At 35.3% G+C, this 16,742-nt stretch overlaps 1 protein-coding gene and 1 pseudogene across 2 annotated transcripts in view; one reads left to right on the top strand and one right to left on the bottom strand.

Moving 5' to 3' along the window:
* The window catches only part of HSPE1 (heat shock protein family E (Hsp10) member 1), a 46,520-nt gene extending 30,653 nt beyond the window's left edge, over positions 1 to 15,867 (top strand). For both annotated transcript variants that reach the window (XM_018061298.1, XM_018061284.1), the window contains 5 exons: positions 1,038 to 1,080; positions 1,270 to 1,356; positions 12,154 to 12,233; positions 13,592 to 13,703; positions 13,825 to 15,867. In XM_018061298.1, the coding sequence (XP_017916787.1) occupies positions 1,038 to 1,080; positions 1,270 to 1,356; positions 12,154 to 12,233; positions 13,592 to 13,703; positions 13,825 to 13,956 (454 nt within the window). In that variant the 3' untranslated portion in view covers positions 13,957 to 15,867. The remainder of the gene's footprint in view (positions 1 to 1,037; positions 1,081 to 1,269; positions 1,357 to 12,153; positions 12,234 to 13,591; positions 13,704 to 13,824) is intronic.
* Positions 7,199 to 9,037, bottom strand: LOC108637872 (annotated as a pseudogene).

The following is a 16,742-nucleotide window of genomic DNA, read 5'->3' as shown; positions in this document are numbered from 1 at the left end:
GTTTATCACCATCTGTCTTTATTACTACTTAGTGGAAAACAACTCAGAAACATAAAACATGCAACTTACAGATATTGAGCACTATAGATTTATGTAGTGATTCAGAAATAGTGTTATTTGTATACTCTTAGAACAACACATTATTAGGCATCTGAAGTGGAAATAGATGGCTGATAATTTGACCTTTGTCTTTTAACTTGCTTTCTTCTTTTAAAAAAAAAAAAATTGTTTCAGTTCATTGTTGGCTCTGCTGGGTCGTTGTTGCTGCATGGGCCTTTCTAGTTGTCGTGAGTGGAGGCCGCTCTGTAGTTGTGGTGAAATGGGTTTCTCATGACCGGGGCTTCTCTTGTTGCGCAGCACAGACTAGGCACAGTGGCTTCAGTAGTCATGGCATGTGGGCTCAGTAGTCTCAGCTCTCAGGCTCTAGAGCACAGGCTTGCAAGCTGTGCCTACTTGCCCCAGCATGGAATCTTCTCTAACCAGGGACAACTGTATTCAGATATATACACACACATAAATTTTTATATAACTGGAATTGTACTCTGAATATAAGTATATATCTTTTGTATGTTTATGTAATATCAACATTTTACTATTTTCCAATTGCTAATCATTTATGTTTCAAAGAAATTTTTTATGTATAGAGTTTAAGTGAACATCTTTGTACATATATCTAGATTGCAGTTCTGATTGTTTCATTAGAATAGATCCTTAAGAGAATGACTTAGTCAAAAAATACACACTTTGTAAGGTTCTTGGTAAATATTTTCAGATTATTTCTCAGAAAAATTATACTAATTTCTAGTGTGTAAAGTGATCAACTCACTGAACACTGATATTGAATGTTATTAGGGTCGTTAGTTTTGGGTTTTGTTTACTAATGTACTGTATGTCTTTGTAAGGAATGTGCCATGTAAGTTCAAGTGGTGTTGATAATAGTGATGAGAAAGGATGGTATTTTTTTTTTTACAATCAATATTCTAAACATAATATGAAGAATAGATAAGGCTTTTTCATTTATATATTTACCTTTTTAGGCAATTCTGTCTTGAGCTAAATGGACTTGCTGTCAAACTTCAGGTAATATTTTCTTTAACTTAAAACTAATTGAAAGTTCTGATTTTTTTCCTGTTTTTATAAATTAATGTGCTTACAAAGACATCTAGAATTTTTAATTTATTCTAGAATTTTGCACAAAATGTAGTAACCCAATTGATAAACTTTTTCATTGTTATTTTACATGTTAATAAGTGTAACAATTTTTAACAGAGTGAATGCCATCCAGATACCTGCACTCAGATGACAGCAACTGAACAGTGGATTTTTCTTTGTGCAGCTCATAAAACACCAAAAGAGGTGAGAATGTATAAAGTTGAACGACTAATAAATTCATTGTAACCTAAATCTCTTCAAGACAATGGTAGACAAATTTTTTTTTGAGTTTTTAGGTCACTGTTTATTTTGCTCTTTGATTTAGAGTTTTTTGCTGCAAGGTTATTGTCACAGTGTTACTTTAGGATTTCTTTTGATCAGTATCTTTTGAAAATTTTTTAATTAAAATATCATTAACCTATACTATGTTAGTTTCAGGAGTAAAGCATACTGATTTGATATTTCTCTAAATTACAAAGTGATCACTGTGATAAGTTTAGTTTACCATCTGTCATCATACAGAGTTGCTACAGAATTATTGAGAGTGTTTCTCATGTTGTGCATTTCATTCCTAGGACTCATTAATTTTGTAACTGGCCGTTTATACCTCTTAATCTTCCTCACCTATTTCATTCATTTCTATCTCCTCTCTAGCAACCACTTTTGTTCTTTGTATCTATGACTTCTGTTTTATTGTTTCTTCACTTTTGTTTTTTTAGATTCCACTTATAAGTGAAATCATATGGTATTTGTCTTTCTCTGTTTTGTTTTGTTTTTAGATTCCACATACAAGTGAAATCATATGGTATTTGCCTTTCTCTGACTTTTTTCACGTAGCATAATACCTTCTAGGTCCATCTACACTTTTGCAAATGGCAAAATTTCATTCTTTTATGCCAATGTGTATACATACCACATCTTCTTTATATGGACACTTAGATTGTTTCCGCATCTTTGTTGTCGTCATTGTTGTTTAGTCACTGTTGTGTCTGACCCTTGTGACTCCATGGACTGTAGCCCACCAGGTTCCTCTGTCCGTGGGATTTCCCAGGCAGGAATACTGAAGTGGGTTGCCACTTCCTTCTCTAGGTGATCTTCCTGACTCAGAGATCAAACCTGCATCTCCTGCGTTGTCAGGTGAATTCTTTACCACTGAGCCATCAGAGAAACCCTGCTTCCATATCTTGGCTACTATAAATAACGCTTCAGTGAACAGGGGCATGCATGTATCTGTTTGATTAGTGTTTTTGTTTCTTTGGGCAATTGCTGGGTTGTATGGCAGTTTCTATTTTTCATTTTTTGAGGAACCTGTGTACTGTTTTCCATAGAGGTTGTACCAGTTTACATTCTGTGCAGTGGTGCAGGAGGGTTCCTATATCTCCTGAACAGTACTTATTTTTTGTCCTTTTTTGAGGGGTGGGCCATACTACACAGCATGTGGGACCTCAGTTCCCCAAGCAGGGATTGAGCTCGTGCCCCCTGTAGTGGAAGCGCAGATTCTTAACCGCAGGACTGCCAGGAAAGTCCTTGTTTTTTTGATGGTACTCTTTTTGACAAATGTGAGGTAGTAACCTATTCTGGTTTGATTTGCATTTCCTTGATAATTAGTGATGTTGAGTACCTTTACATGTGTCTGTTGGCCATCTGTATGTCTTCTTTTGAGAAAATGTGTATTCAGGTCTTCTGCCCATTTTTTAACCTGATTGTCAAAGAGTGTACTACCCTTTTTTTCTTCTAGGAGTTTTATGGTTTCCCATCTGACATTTAAATCTAAATCCATTTTGAGTTTATTTTTGTATATGGTGTAAGTAATCCAGTTTGACTCTTTCGTATGTAGCTGTCCAATTTTCCCAGCACCATTTATTGAAGAGACTTTCTTTACCCTAGTGTATATATTGCCTCTTTTGTTATGGACAACTGACCATGTAAGTGTGGGTTTATTGCTGGGATCTCTGTTCTCTTCCCTATGTATCTGTTTTTGTGCCAGTAACATACTGTTTTGATTATATAGCTTTGTAGTATAGTTTCAAATCAGGCACTTGGTATCTCCAGCTTTGTCATTATTTCTTAAGATTGTTTTGGATATGTGGAGTCTTCTGTATTTCCACAGAAATTTTAAAATTATTTGTTTTAGTTCTATTAAAAATGCCATAAGTATTTTGATATGGATTGCATTGAGTATATAGATTGCCTTGGGAAGTACGGTCATTTTAACAGTATTAATTCTTCTAATCCATGAACATGGTATATCTTTCCATTTGTTTGTATAGTATCATTTCTTGTAACTGGACAATTAAATCGACTGGAACTTACAATTCATTGACTATGACATAATAACACCTGTTATATTGTGTTGATATCTAATGTGTAATGGATGAAATACATGTGTTTAGATATTTTGGTTTACTTTTCTTTTTATAGGAATAACTGTTGGTGATTACTAGTTGATACTAATTGATTACTAGATTACTAGTCTATCAAATAGAAATGTTGAGTTTTATAGGTCAGTGTTTTTTTTCTACATTAATATTTCTTACTATTTATTTGAAACCCACCATAATAATTTTCCTTCCATAATTGGTCTTATTGAAAATCTCACTCATGTTGTTTTTTCCTTATTTTGTTTTTGTTAAGGTGAGAGTATAGGAAGTTGCAATTATTTATAGAACTTTTTTGTTTTAAATAATTCATGTCATCTGACATGTAGTACACAGTTTTCCTTAGTTGTCTCAAAAATGTCCTTTATAACTGGTTTGCTTAAAAATAAGCATTGCATTTCCCTTGATCTGCCTTCCCTTTTAATCTGTAGTAATTAGTTTTTACATGATATCGACTCATTGAAAATAACTGAGTTAGCCCTGTGCTGTAGGATTATAGACTTTTGATTATTATATTGACAGACCACTAAAGCTTATAGCCAGTTAATTCTTTAGCTGGAAAATCAATGTTTGATGTCCTTTTGTTTGAAAAGGTTAATTCTCCAAAATAAGAAGTATCTGATACCTATCTAAGCTAAGTAGTACTTATTTTTCAATATTGACTTCACTCATGATATTACTTTTTTTTTAGTTAATAAATTGAAGCAATATTAAGATTGTGTATCATTCTATATCTGGGGAAATCATAGCAGTTTCATTGATAATTCACTGGAATTGACTCTATAGCATAGTACATGATGTGATCATTCCTATTAGAAAATTGAATCCCAAGAAGCTAGTGTCATTTTGGCAATAGTAAAGATGCATTATTCTCACTTTAATATGGGAAAGCCATCCAGTGTGTCTTGTATTGTGAGACATATACATACCAAGTCATTACTACATCCACTTTTCTCTTTGTTGCTGCTGTTTAGTTGTGCTCAACTTTTTTGAGGAGGACTAGAGGAGGAGCCTGTGAGGCTCCTCTGTCTGTGGGATTTCCCAGTCAAGAATAATAGAGTGGATTGCCATTTCTTTATCCAGGGGATATTCCCGACCCAGGGATTGAACCTGTGTCTCTTCCATTGGCAGGCAGATTCTTTATCACTGAGCCACCAGGGAAATTTTTTTCTTGAGTTATGTTAAATGTAAGATAGAATAATCATCTGAATTATATCCTGTGAGTGAATCTTAAAAGTACACCACTGCTTGCTAAAGACCAGCTCCACTAGATTTTCCACGTTTCAAGGGATGGTGCTAGTGTATTTTCCAAGTGGTAGTTTTGAGGGATAAGATTATTGTCAAAATACAAACAAAAGAAAATCTTGAGAGGACACTTTTTGAATCCTTTCGAAATAATTTTACGTAGTTAAAAAATAATAGCAACAGAGATTAGTAGCTAAGAAAGTTGTTCTTATGAATTAAAAGCACTGGCAGATTCTGAAGTGGAAGAGGCACAGAGTACTCAGCAGCAGTGATGATTTACTCAAGGTCCTTCAGAATTATAGAGAGGCATTGCAGCAAATAGAGTTAACTATACAAAGTGATTATAAGCAATGAAGATTATAACTTGTTATCCGTTAGTCCTTTCAGTCATATGCAGATTGTGATTACTTGCAGTAGCATTATAAATATATATTTGGTAAAATGTAATTTATAAAAGTTTGAACACATTACTTACTATTTGTAACATACTATTTTGGCCATATTTTGCCAAATGTTTGCTGTTATATATGATGCAGAGTAGGATCAGTTAATTGAGAATTAATTGGAGGAGGTGGAGGGAGGCAGCTAAATTAAGGCAAAACTCTTCCTCTAATTCCAAAAAGAAAAAATTCAGAAATCAGTCTAAAGTTATGCTTTTGAAACAGTAGCCATAAAACATGTGGCTGTGGAGCACTTAATGTGGATAGTCTAAATTGAGATGTTCTTTAAGTATAAAATCCATACTGATTTCAAATATTTAGTACAAAGGGACAATGTAAAATATCTCATTGAGAGTTAACTGGATAACTACATACACAATAATGAATTTAGACCCCCTACCTCACACCGTATACAGAAATTAGCTCTCAATGGAAATCAAACACCTAAATGTAAGAGCTAAAACTGTAAAACTCTTGGGGGGAAAAATAGGTATAAATTTTCATGACCTTGGACTAGGCAGTGATTTCTTAGATATGATAACAAAAGCTCAGTGGTGGAAAAAGATATATATGTCAGATTTCTTAGAAAATAAAAATGGTTGTGCTTTAAAGGACACTGTCAAGAAAATGAAAAGACAATGTACATAACTAGAGAAAATATTTTTGTAAATTATATCTCTGTTAAGGGTCTGGTGTCCAGAATATATAAAGAGCTATTACGAAACAACTAAAAGACAACTTAATATTAAAATGAGCAAAGAATTTTTTTTTTTTTTTCTGCTTGCTCAGTGCAGCTTATAGCATCTTAGTTTTGCAACCAGGGATTGAACCCACGCCCATGGCATTGAAAGCATGGAGTCCTAACTACTGGACTGCTAGGGAAGTCCCTAAAATGAACAAAGGATTTGAATGGATATTTCTCTAAAGAAATATAAAAATGGTCAGTAAGTACATGAAAAGGTGTTCATCATCATTAGTAATTAGGCTAAATGCATATCAAAACCACATGAGAATGGAGAAATAAAAATGTGATGGATATAAATACATACAACGGAATATTATTCAGCCATAAAAGGGGGTGAAGTTCTGATATATGCTATATATAACATGAATGAACCTGAAGGACATTATGCTAAGTGAACTAAGCCAGACACAAAAGAACAGTTATGGTATGATTTCACTTATATGATACATCTAGAAAGGACAAATTCATAGAGCCTGAAAGTAGATTAGAGGTTGTCAGGGCTGGGGATTGGGAATGTGGGGAAATTATTACTTAAATGGTTATAGTGTCTACTTGGAATGAGGGAAAACCTTTGGTTTAAAACAGATAGTATAGATGGCTGCACAATAGTGAATGTAACTAATGCCACTGAATTGTATGTTTAAAAATGTTTAAAATGGAATGGGAATTCCCTGGTGGTCCAGTGGTTAGGACTCCATACTTCCATTCCAGAGGGCACAAGTTCAATCTCTGGTTGAGGAACTGAGATCCCATATGCCCATATGTGGCACTGCCAAAAATAAAGGTTAAAATGGCAAATTTTACCACAGGTTTTTCAAAGTGGAAAAAAGATCCACCCATACAATTGACATACACTTTACCCACTGAAATGACTAAAATAATAAGTGTTGGCCAGGATGTGAAGAAGATGGAACCCTTATACATAGACAATGGATTTGTAAAATACTGGGTTTGGAAATAGTTTGAAAGTTCCTCAAAATAACAGGTATAGAGTTACTATATGGCTTACCAATTCTACTTTTAGGTATATACTCAAATGAAAAACATAGATCCAGACAATACTTGTGCACTAATAAAGCTCACAGTCACGTGAATCACAATATCGAAAAATGGAAACAACCAAATTTCCATCAACTGATGAGTAAATATACAACATGTGGTATATGTATTCAATGGAATATTATTTAGCCTTAAAAAAGAATCTGTAGAGGGAGAAACATTTTCAAGTATTTTATATATATGAAAAGCCAAGTCTAAAAATGTTTTGAATTAAGAAAATAATGAGTATTGATTCATTCTGCACTATTCATGAGCCTTGAAAACATGCTGAATGACACAAAAGTCCACATTCTATTCCATTTTTAGGAAATATTCAGAATAAGTAATTTCAGAGAAGATAGAAGGTAGGTCAGTTGTTTAGGATTCAGGGGAAGAGAGAAGGAGAAATGACTGCTAATTAATATTGGGTTTCTCTTGGGGGTGATGAAAATGATATGGAATGTAGTTGATAATGGTTATGTAATTTTGTGAATATACTAAAAACTATTGAGTTTTACACTTTAAAAGAGATTTTGTGGTATGTGAATTATATATTAACTTTAAAATATCCCCGTTCTCCTGGGAACAGGCCCCTAAAAGGAGAAAGAAAGCACATACACTACTTGGACTTTCTTGTGACCTTAAGGGAGCAGTAATGACCTGAACACAGAAATTCTGCCTTGTGGCCTGGCATCTTGGAATGTATGTGGGGAGAGTTTTATCAGGTTTTAACACTCCAGGGACTTTCCATATATCCTCATGACTCAGGAAAATAGATTTCTTTCTTTTTGTCCACTATATTCAAGAGTCAACATGTTATGCTTTTGACTCTGCTGTGAGTCTTTAGGCAAGTCCTTAATTCATTGCTTTAGTTTTCTTATCTGCAAAGTGGGAAACATAACCTACCTTGTAGGGTTGTTGTGAAGAATAAATAGAGTTAATACATATAAAGGCTTTAAACAGTGCCCGGAGCTTAGTAGGTGCTATGTACGGCTTGGCTATTATCATCATAGCATCTCCATAAAATCCTTCTTCTTTCCCAGTGTTATTTAAGCTGCATTAGCAGTCAGGTCAGACTCTGCTGAATAGCTTCCTAGTTTATTTCCTTATTCTAAATCATCATCTCCAGTGCGTCACTTGAATCTTTGACAAGTCTACCTCTGAGCTTGTCCCTGTCTTATTCAGTGGTCTGTAGAGTTCATCAAATAAAGTCTAAACTCCTTCTACAAAAAAACCACACAGAAGCTCATTAGCAATTTTTCTATCAATTATGTTAAAACGGTAATTTTGGCTATATGGAGTTAAATAAAATACATCATTAAAATTAATTTCACCTTTTTTTTTTACCTATTTAATGTGGATTTTAGAATATTTAAATTAAACATGTAGCTTGCATTGTATTTCCATGCTGACTTAATGGTACATCCAAGTGACCAATATGAATGAGAATTACAATGACTTGGGATGTTTGTCTTTGACCAAATCACCTTGTAATCATATATATGGATAAAGATACTTTTTTTCAATGAATACTGCTCTTGTTACTGTTTTAGGCAGGGAGTCTACTAGCCACAAAATTCCTATGGATGTACATTTTTTTTCCTCTGAGGCATTTTATTCGTATGCATTACATCGCTGGAAAGATTCCAAGGATTTTCCCTCCTGTGTGTTTTTGTCTTGCTTCTTCATGGTCCATGATGCCAGCCGAGGTTGTCAGTACAATGAAACCAAACTGACGGGACAGGCGCAGGTTATTCTGCCCTTCTTTTAGATCTTAGAGTTGCACATCAAATCTGAGGCTGATTGCTCCACACTTATTTAGCCTGCCTGTGAGGGTCACAACAATTTTCCCAGCCCTGTTGTCATTAATGATTTCAAATTCTCCAGTATAGCCATGCTTCATCATCACAGTTAGAATCCTGACTGGGACTTTGGAGCACCTGGTATTAGCCTCTCTTTTTGGTATTGTTGATACTCTTGAGAGCGTCAGCCAGGACATACATGCGCACCATTACGGTGGCACAGAAAGATGGCTGAAAGAGGATGTACCTTTTTTTTTTTTTTTGGTGTAGATTAATCTGTATTTACCATGTGAGTCACCAGGGAAGCCCTAAAAGAAAGTGAAGTTGCTCAGTCGTGTCCAACTCTTTGCAGCCCCATGGATACCAGGTTCCTCCGTCATTGGGATATTTTGGGCAAGAATACTGGAGTGGGTTGCCATTTCCTTCTCCAGGAGATCTTTCTGACCCAAGGATTGAATCCAGGTCTCCCGCATTGTAGGCAGATGCTTAATTAACCAGATAATCACGATGGTGTGATCACTCACCTAGAGCCAGACATCCTGGAATGTGAAGTCAAGTGAGCCTTAGAAAGCATCACTACGAACAAAGCTAGTGGGGGTGATGGAATTCCAGTGGAGCTATTTCAAATCATGAAAGATGATGCTGTGAAAGTGCTGCGCTCAATATGCCAGCAAATTGGGAAAACTCAGCAGTGGCCACAGGACTGGAAAAGGTCAGTTTTCATTCCAATCGCAAAGAAAGGCAATGCCGAAGAATGCTTAAACTACCGCACAATTGCACTCATCTCACATACTAGTAAAGTAATGCTCAAAATTCTCCAAGCCAGGCTTCAGCAATACATGAACCATGAAATTCCTGATGTTCAAGCTGATTTTAGAAAAAGCAGAGGAAGCAGAGATCAACTTGCCAACATCCACTGGATCATGGAAAAAGCAAGAGTTCCAGAAAAACATCTGTTTCTGCTTTATTGACTATGCCAAAGCCTTTGACTGTGTGGATTACAATAAACTGTGGAAAATTCTGAAAGAGATGGGAATACCAGACCACCTGACCTGCCTCTTGAGAAATTTGTATGCAAGTCAGGAAGCAACACTTAGAACTGGACATGGAACAACAGACTGGTTCCAAATAGGAAAAGAAGTACGTCAAGGCTGTATATTGTCACCCTGCTTATTTAACTTATATGCAGAGTACATCTTGAGAAATGCTGGGCTGGAAAAAAGCACAAGGTGGAATCAAGATTGCTGGGAGAAATATCAATAACCTCAGATATGCAGATGACACCACCCTTACGGCAGAAAGTGAAGAGGAACTCAAAAGCCTCTTGATGACAGTGAAAGAGGAGAGTGAAAAAGTTGGCTTAAAGCTCAACATTCAGAAAACAAAGATCATGGCATCTGGTCCCATCACTTCTTGGGAAATAGATTGGAAAACAGTGTCAGACTTTATATTTTTGGGCTCCAAAATCACTGCAGATGGTGACTGCAGCCATGAAATTAAAAGACACTTACTCCTTGGAAGAAAAGTTATGACCAACCTAGATAGCATATTCAAAAGCAGAGACATTACAACAAAGGTCTGTCTAGTCAAGGCTGTGGTTTTTCCAGTGGTCATGTATGGATGTGAGAGTTGGACTGTGAAGAAAGCTGAGTGCCAAAGAATTGATGCTTTTGAACTGTGGTGTTGGAGAAGACTCTTGAGAGTCCCCTGGACTGCAAGGAGATCCAGCCAGTCCATTCTGAAGGAGATCAGCCCTGGGTTTCTTTGGAAGGAATGATGCTAAAGCTGAAGCTCCAGTACTTTGGCCACCTCATGTGAAGAGTTGACTCATTGGAAAAGACTCTGATGCTGGGAGGGATTGGGGGCAGGAGGAGAAGGGGTCGACCGAGGATGAGATGGCTGGGTGGCATCGCTGACTCGATGGACGTGAGTCTGAGTGAACTCCGGGAGTTGGTGATGGACAGGGAGGCCTGGTGTGCTGCGATTCATGGGGTCGCAAAGAGTCGGACACGACTGAGCGACTGAACTGAACTGAACTGAAATCTGTATTTGCCATGTACTATACTTAGCAGTGTTGAGTAGTTACTGCATTTTAAAACGCCAATTTCATTTTCAGCACTTGAAAAATATTCTAATTACTGAGTAGGATTAGAGTCATTTTTCTTTCTCTAGTCTTACTTGTTTCTTATGGGTTCCCTGGTTCACTCTGCGTCTTCGTTTCTTTTGATGCTTCTCACTCCTTGCCCTCAGAAGAACTGAATGAGAATAATTACTTTGCAGTTTTATCTTTCCTTTGATTGATTTGCTGTGAGACAATTCAGTTTCATTTTCTGATATATGAAATAGAGTAAGACAGGTTTATTAAAATGTAAAGAAATTTCAGATTTTGTATTAAATTGCAAAGGAGGTTCAGGGAGAAAAATTTTTATAGAGCTACTAGATTGGAATTAGGGTACCAGCAACATAGTAAGGCATACTTTTTAGGATGTAAGAAGACAGTGATCTTTGGAGGTATTTGTGAAGAAGGCTGCTGGGCCACTTGGCAAAGTATAAACCAGTGGACTAGGAATCAGTATATCTGGGTTATGGTTTTTAAATCCTTCTTCCTAACTATGTCATCTAGTGTAAATCATTGACCGCAAGTCAAGGGTAGTCCCTGTTGCTGTGCATCATTCTTCAGGTGTTGTCTCTCTCATCCTTTAGAGTTGGGATATTTGCACGCTTGTTTACTTGAATTTCTGTTGTACAGAGTCAGCATCTTCTTAGCATGCCTAAAGACAAGACTTTCCTAAGTTGGTCTGCTTGTTTTGAGGAATTCCTTATCCTTGCCTATAAAATTTTTTTTTTTTTTTTAATGGCTGCACTGTGCAGCTTGTGGGATCTTACTTAGTTCATTGACCAGAGATTGAACCTGGGCCCTCAGCAATGAGAGTGTGGAGTCCTAACCACCTGGACAGCCAGGGAGTTCCCATAGATTTTTAAGATCTGGTACGAATCCTGTGCATCATTTGCAAACTGACCAGTTTCCTCATTTGTAAAGCCAGAGAGTTAGATTAGATAATCAGGTGTTCTTCCTAACTCGACAGAAGCATTGTTTTCATGTAGGTACAATACTGAGAGTGAGAAATTGGGAGACTGATTCACTTATTTACTGTAAGCTGGGTATTATAGTTGAGGGGATAGTAAAGCATTCAATTGACATAACATTGAATTTTACAGTCATTCTGATATTGTAAGAAACATTTCCTTAGAATATGCTTGGAGGTTTTGGATTAAGATACCTGTGCAATAAATATACCTAATTTTAGAGGCAGAACTCATTGTTTATGCATTTTATATCCTTTCTTTTATAGTGTCCTGCTATAGACTACACTAGACACACGCTTGATGGTGCTGCATGTCTTCTGAATAGCAATAAATATTTTCCCAGCAGGTAAATAAAACCTTTAAATGAGGTATTAAACTTTTCGGATTTAAAGATTGATGTTTTTAGAACTAAAACTAGTTTGCTCATTAATGCATTGAATTCTGTAAACTTTATTTTTTATCTGTTGTATATTTGACTTGTCCAGAATTATTCACGTTTTGAAATTAAGATTGTGATCAAACTAAAGGCATCAGGGCTCGGCTCCCAAAGCTCACTGGCCGGTTCAGTCATGAGTAGTTCCTGCTCCTGTGTGTCATTTTCCAGGGCTCTCCCTCTCAAGCTTTAGGGTTGGGATATTTACACACTTGCTTACTTGACACTTTGGTAGAGTGAGCATCCTCGTAGACAGCATGCTAAAGAGCAGACTTTCCTAAGTTAGACTGCTTATTTTTTTTTTCTTAAGTATGTTCTGTGTATTTCCAGCCTGTTTTTCTTTTAATTGAAGAATGGTTGATTTACAGTGTTGTGTTAGTTACTGCTGTACAGTGAAGTGACTCAGTTTTACATATATATACACACATTCTTTTTCATATTCTTCTCCATTGTGGTTTATCACAGGATACTGAATATAGTTCCCTTGTGCTGCACAGCAGGACCTCATTGTTTATCCATTCTGTGTATAGCAGTTTGCATCTGTTATTCCCAAACTCCCACTCCATCCCTCTCCAATCCTCCTCCTCCCCCTTAGTCTGTTCTCTATTGGACTGATAATTTTTGAAGGAGTCCTTATCCTTGCTTTTAGATTTTTAAGATCGGGGAGGAAGCCTGTGCATAACTGTAATATATTATTGTTGAGGTTTGTGACTGGTCTTTTATTCTCTCTTAAGATGTTTGTTACCGAGTGGATAGATTTGGAGGCTTTTTCACCTAAATATCACTGACTTCAAAGAGCTCACATAAAATATGTAAAAAATAATGGGTTTTGCCTTAGTATCCTGTATACATTTTAAAAAAGAAAACAAATAGGCAGTTTTTATTTCTCATACACACATTAAAAAATTGAGTTCCGTAGAATAAAATGATAATTCCTTTTAGTAGTTTTAATTTGCTCTAGTGGACAGAGTGTAAATATCAAAAACCTGTTTTTAGTAAGTTTTGCCAAGGTTTGTTTTAGTTGCATTAAACTTTAACAAAGTCTCAGAATTATAATTCTGAATTTCTTGGGTGCTATGGTTAGGTAGTGAAGTTAGGAGTGAGGAACAAGAGTTTTGGTCTTGCCCTTGCCACTTACTAGCATGTGAACTGGACTGGTCACTTATTTTCTCTGGTGTCAGTTTCTGCTCTCGTGAATTGAGAAGATTGGACTATATTGTTCCTAAGATCTGTCTAGCTCTATGAATCTATTATTTCTTTTCTATTTCTAGAGTTAGCATAAAGGAATCATCTGTAGCAAAACTAGGATCAGTATGCCGTAGGATTTACAGAATATTTTCACATGCTTATTTTCATCACCGGCAGATATTTGATGAATATGAAGTAAGTATATTTCACTAATTGTCCTGGTACATTCTTATGAGAATGACAATAATATATGTTGATATATGTCTCATTTATTTGGTTTTGAGTAGTAAGTTGAAATTTTTTTTTCTCTCTACAGAATGAAACATTTTTGTGTCACCGGTTTACTAAATTTGTGATGAAATATAATTTGATGTCCAAGGATAACCTGATTGTACCAATTTTAGAAGAAGAAGTTCAGAATTCAGTTTCTGGGGAAAGTGAAGCATGAAGGGAATCATATAGAAAAAAATGTACTGATCACATAATTAACATTAATTATGTACTGTATATATATCATTTTAGACACATCAATCATGTATCCATATTATAGCTTCTTTGTTTAGTATAGGTTTTTGTATGCTGAGTGTTGCCTTTTAAAATGGGAAATACTTTTTAAGTTATTCATGAGCTGTATATTCACTGGTGTGGCACTCATGGTTTTTAAATAAGATTAGTATTATGTTTATAATGCCTGTTAATAAAAGAATTTACAGTTTGGTAAAATTGCTGCTAAACAATCATTGGATCACAATCCTCATCAAATAAACACATCTATAAAAAGATGAGTGAGCTTGAGGTTTCACACAAACCATTTATACTAAAGACATAGTAATGTTTTCCTTTGGTTTTATACCTGAGTTTAGATATTCTAGGAAATTCTGTAGCACATAGTTCTATCTTAATAAGTTTTCTAAAATGAGATAAAAGTGTTTTTAAATTCTGTTTATAGTTTTTGATATACATATAATTATGTGTATATCCAAGTATAAATGCAAATAAAGCATCAGTAATACTTAAGTAATCTTACTATGCTACACAAAGTATATTCTAGACCAGCATACTTAGAAAGGATTTACCTTTCTGCATCAGTGGATAGTTACATACCAGATAGTGATAACGATAAAGAGTGTAAATGATGTTCCCAGTGGAAACCTGCCCTGACCTTCCCGTCTCTCCATTTCCCTTAATTCCCTCCTCAAACTACATACCTGAGAAGCTTTTCACCAGACTGTGATTTAGTGGTGACTTATACCTATTTATATTTGTATTAATTGCTTACAGATTATACCTCATATTAGCAGTTACATTACACTACAGGAAAAGATGCATTGGCATAGGCTCTTGCTTATCTTTGCTTTGCAAAATTGTTCTCACTACTTGGAAAACAGTCTTTGAAATAGCTTGACTAATAATGTTAGTAATATTAATCTTCACATCTAACCATTTAGGTAGCACTTAAATAAGTTGGAAAATACTATAGTATTTATTTCACACCCCTTCTCCACAAAGTTTATGTTTGAATTATATGGACATGTAAAATTTTTTTGCAGTAATTCACAGGTTCCAAAGGTATTGTTGAATGCTCATACATTTTTTGGACTTGGTTATAATTCAGTGTCTTATGGATTCAACCATAGATTTTACAATCGTAGCTATTGAATGCAGTTTTCTAACAAAGCACTAGGAGGTCTTATTGCTGAACTGGTTGTAATGAGACACTTAGGTTAAAAAAAATTTGTACATGTAGTGAAGAAAATATTTGAATCTATCTTTTGAACAGAATTAACAAATGAACTTCCTCTTCATTTGAATGAGTTATTTTGAAATGAAGATTAAAATGTAGTAATTTTTTTTTTCAAGTTGGAGGAAATAATTCATACCATGCTATAAGTATGTATTGCAAAAATGTGGAAAACAGTAGCATCCTGAGAGTTTGTATATATATTTATGCTTTTTGATCCTGCCAGTGTATTTGGCTTTGAACAATGCTATTCTAGCAGCCAGTCATTATTTTGTCCCAACCCACACTCTCTTTAAGAAGTTTTATATTCACAGTGAAAGGAAAATTGGCTTTGAAATTATGCATTTATATTAATGTAACTGTGAACCAATGGGAATAGTAATTTTTACACAAACTTGCTAAATATCGAGAAACTAAACCAAGTTAATAAATTATATATAGCAATGTAGCTCTTCTCTCTGTATAAAAGTCTCAATGGATTTCTGTTGCTTGACTATTAGTGAACATTTGAACTAAGGCAGTGGCTGGGATTTGGTGATCTGGCTAAGTATTCTGAAACACATTTTGAATAATATGACTTGGTGTTAATGGGGAAATAAAAATTTTTTTTCTTACTCATTCCATTTTCCCTGTACTGTGTGTTTGGAATTGATCATAAAAAAAAAAAAAAAAACCCCAAAGAAAACATTAGTTTGTAGTCTTGCTTTTGTATTCATATTGACATTCATATTCTTGCATTGTAAAGTTGAGTCACTGTATCAGGTAAGACAGAAGTGAAACAATTACTGTTTTTCCTTAAAATTCATAGCATTTTGAAAATTTTGTTCACAGAATTTTGAAAATATGAATGTATATGTGCTGTTATGCTGTGTTAGTCGCTCAGTCATGTCCAGCTCTATGTGACCATGAACTCTGGCCCACCAGGCTCTTCTGTCCATGGGATTTCTCCAGGCAAGAAGATGAGTGGGTTGCCATGCCCTCCTCCAAGGGATCTTCCCAACCCGGGGATCGAACCAAGGTCTCCTGCATTGTAGGTGGATTCTTTACTGTCTGAGCCACCAGGGAAGTCCATGTATGTACTTAAGTGGTACTAAAAAAACTGATGAGCCTGGCAAACCATTGATTTATAAAGTAATTGTTCTAAGAGGAGGGGAGTAGAAAACTCATAGTTCTGTGTAATAAAGAAGTTAGGCTCCACTTACTGTTTGAATTATACAATATAGATCCAAAAACTAAATTTTTCTTTTCATAGAATTATTTTGACCATATAGTCAATTCATCATTTTTCTCATATCATAAGAAAGTACCTAATTTTTAATAATTTATGTTTCTGTAAGTATTACAGTTCTTTTGTGTGTGTCCATTTTCTTTTCTCTGACTTAAGGGATTAAATTTGCATTTCTAGAACAGTTTCTCAATTAAATTTAAAATGAATTTTTGTGTTTGGTTGTGTCACATGGCCTGTGGAATCCTAGTTCAGTCCTCACCGGACT

Source organism: Capra hircus, chromosome 2 (assembly GCF_001704415.2).
Source record: "Capra hircus breed San Clemente chromosome 2, ASM170441v1, whole genome shotgun sequence".
Taxonomy (NCBI): domain Eukaryota; kingdom Metazoa; phylum Chordata; class Mammalia; order Artiodactyla; family Bovidae; genus Capra; species Capra hircus.
The sequence above is the reverse complement of the archived record's forward strand: the minus strand, read 5'-3'. Positions and strand labels throughout refer to the sequence as shown.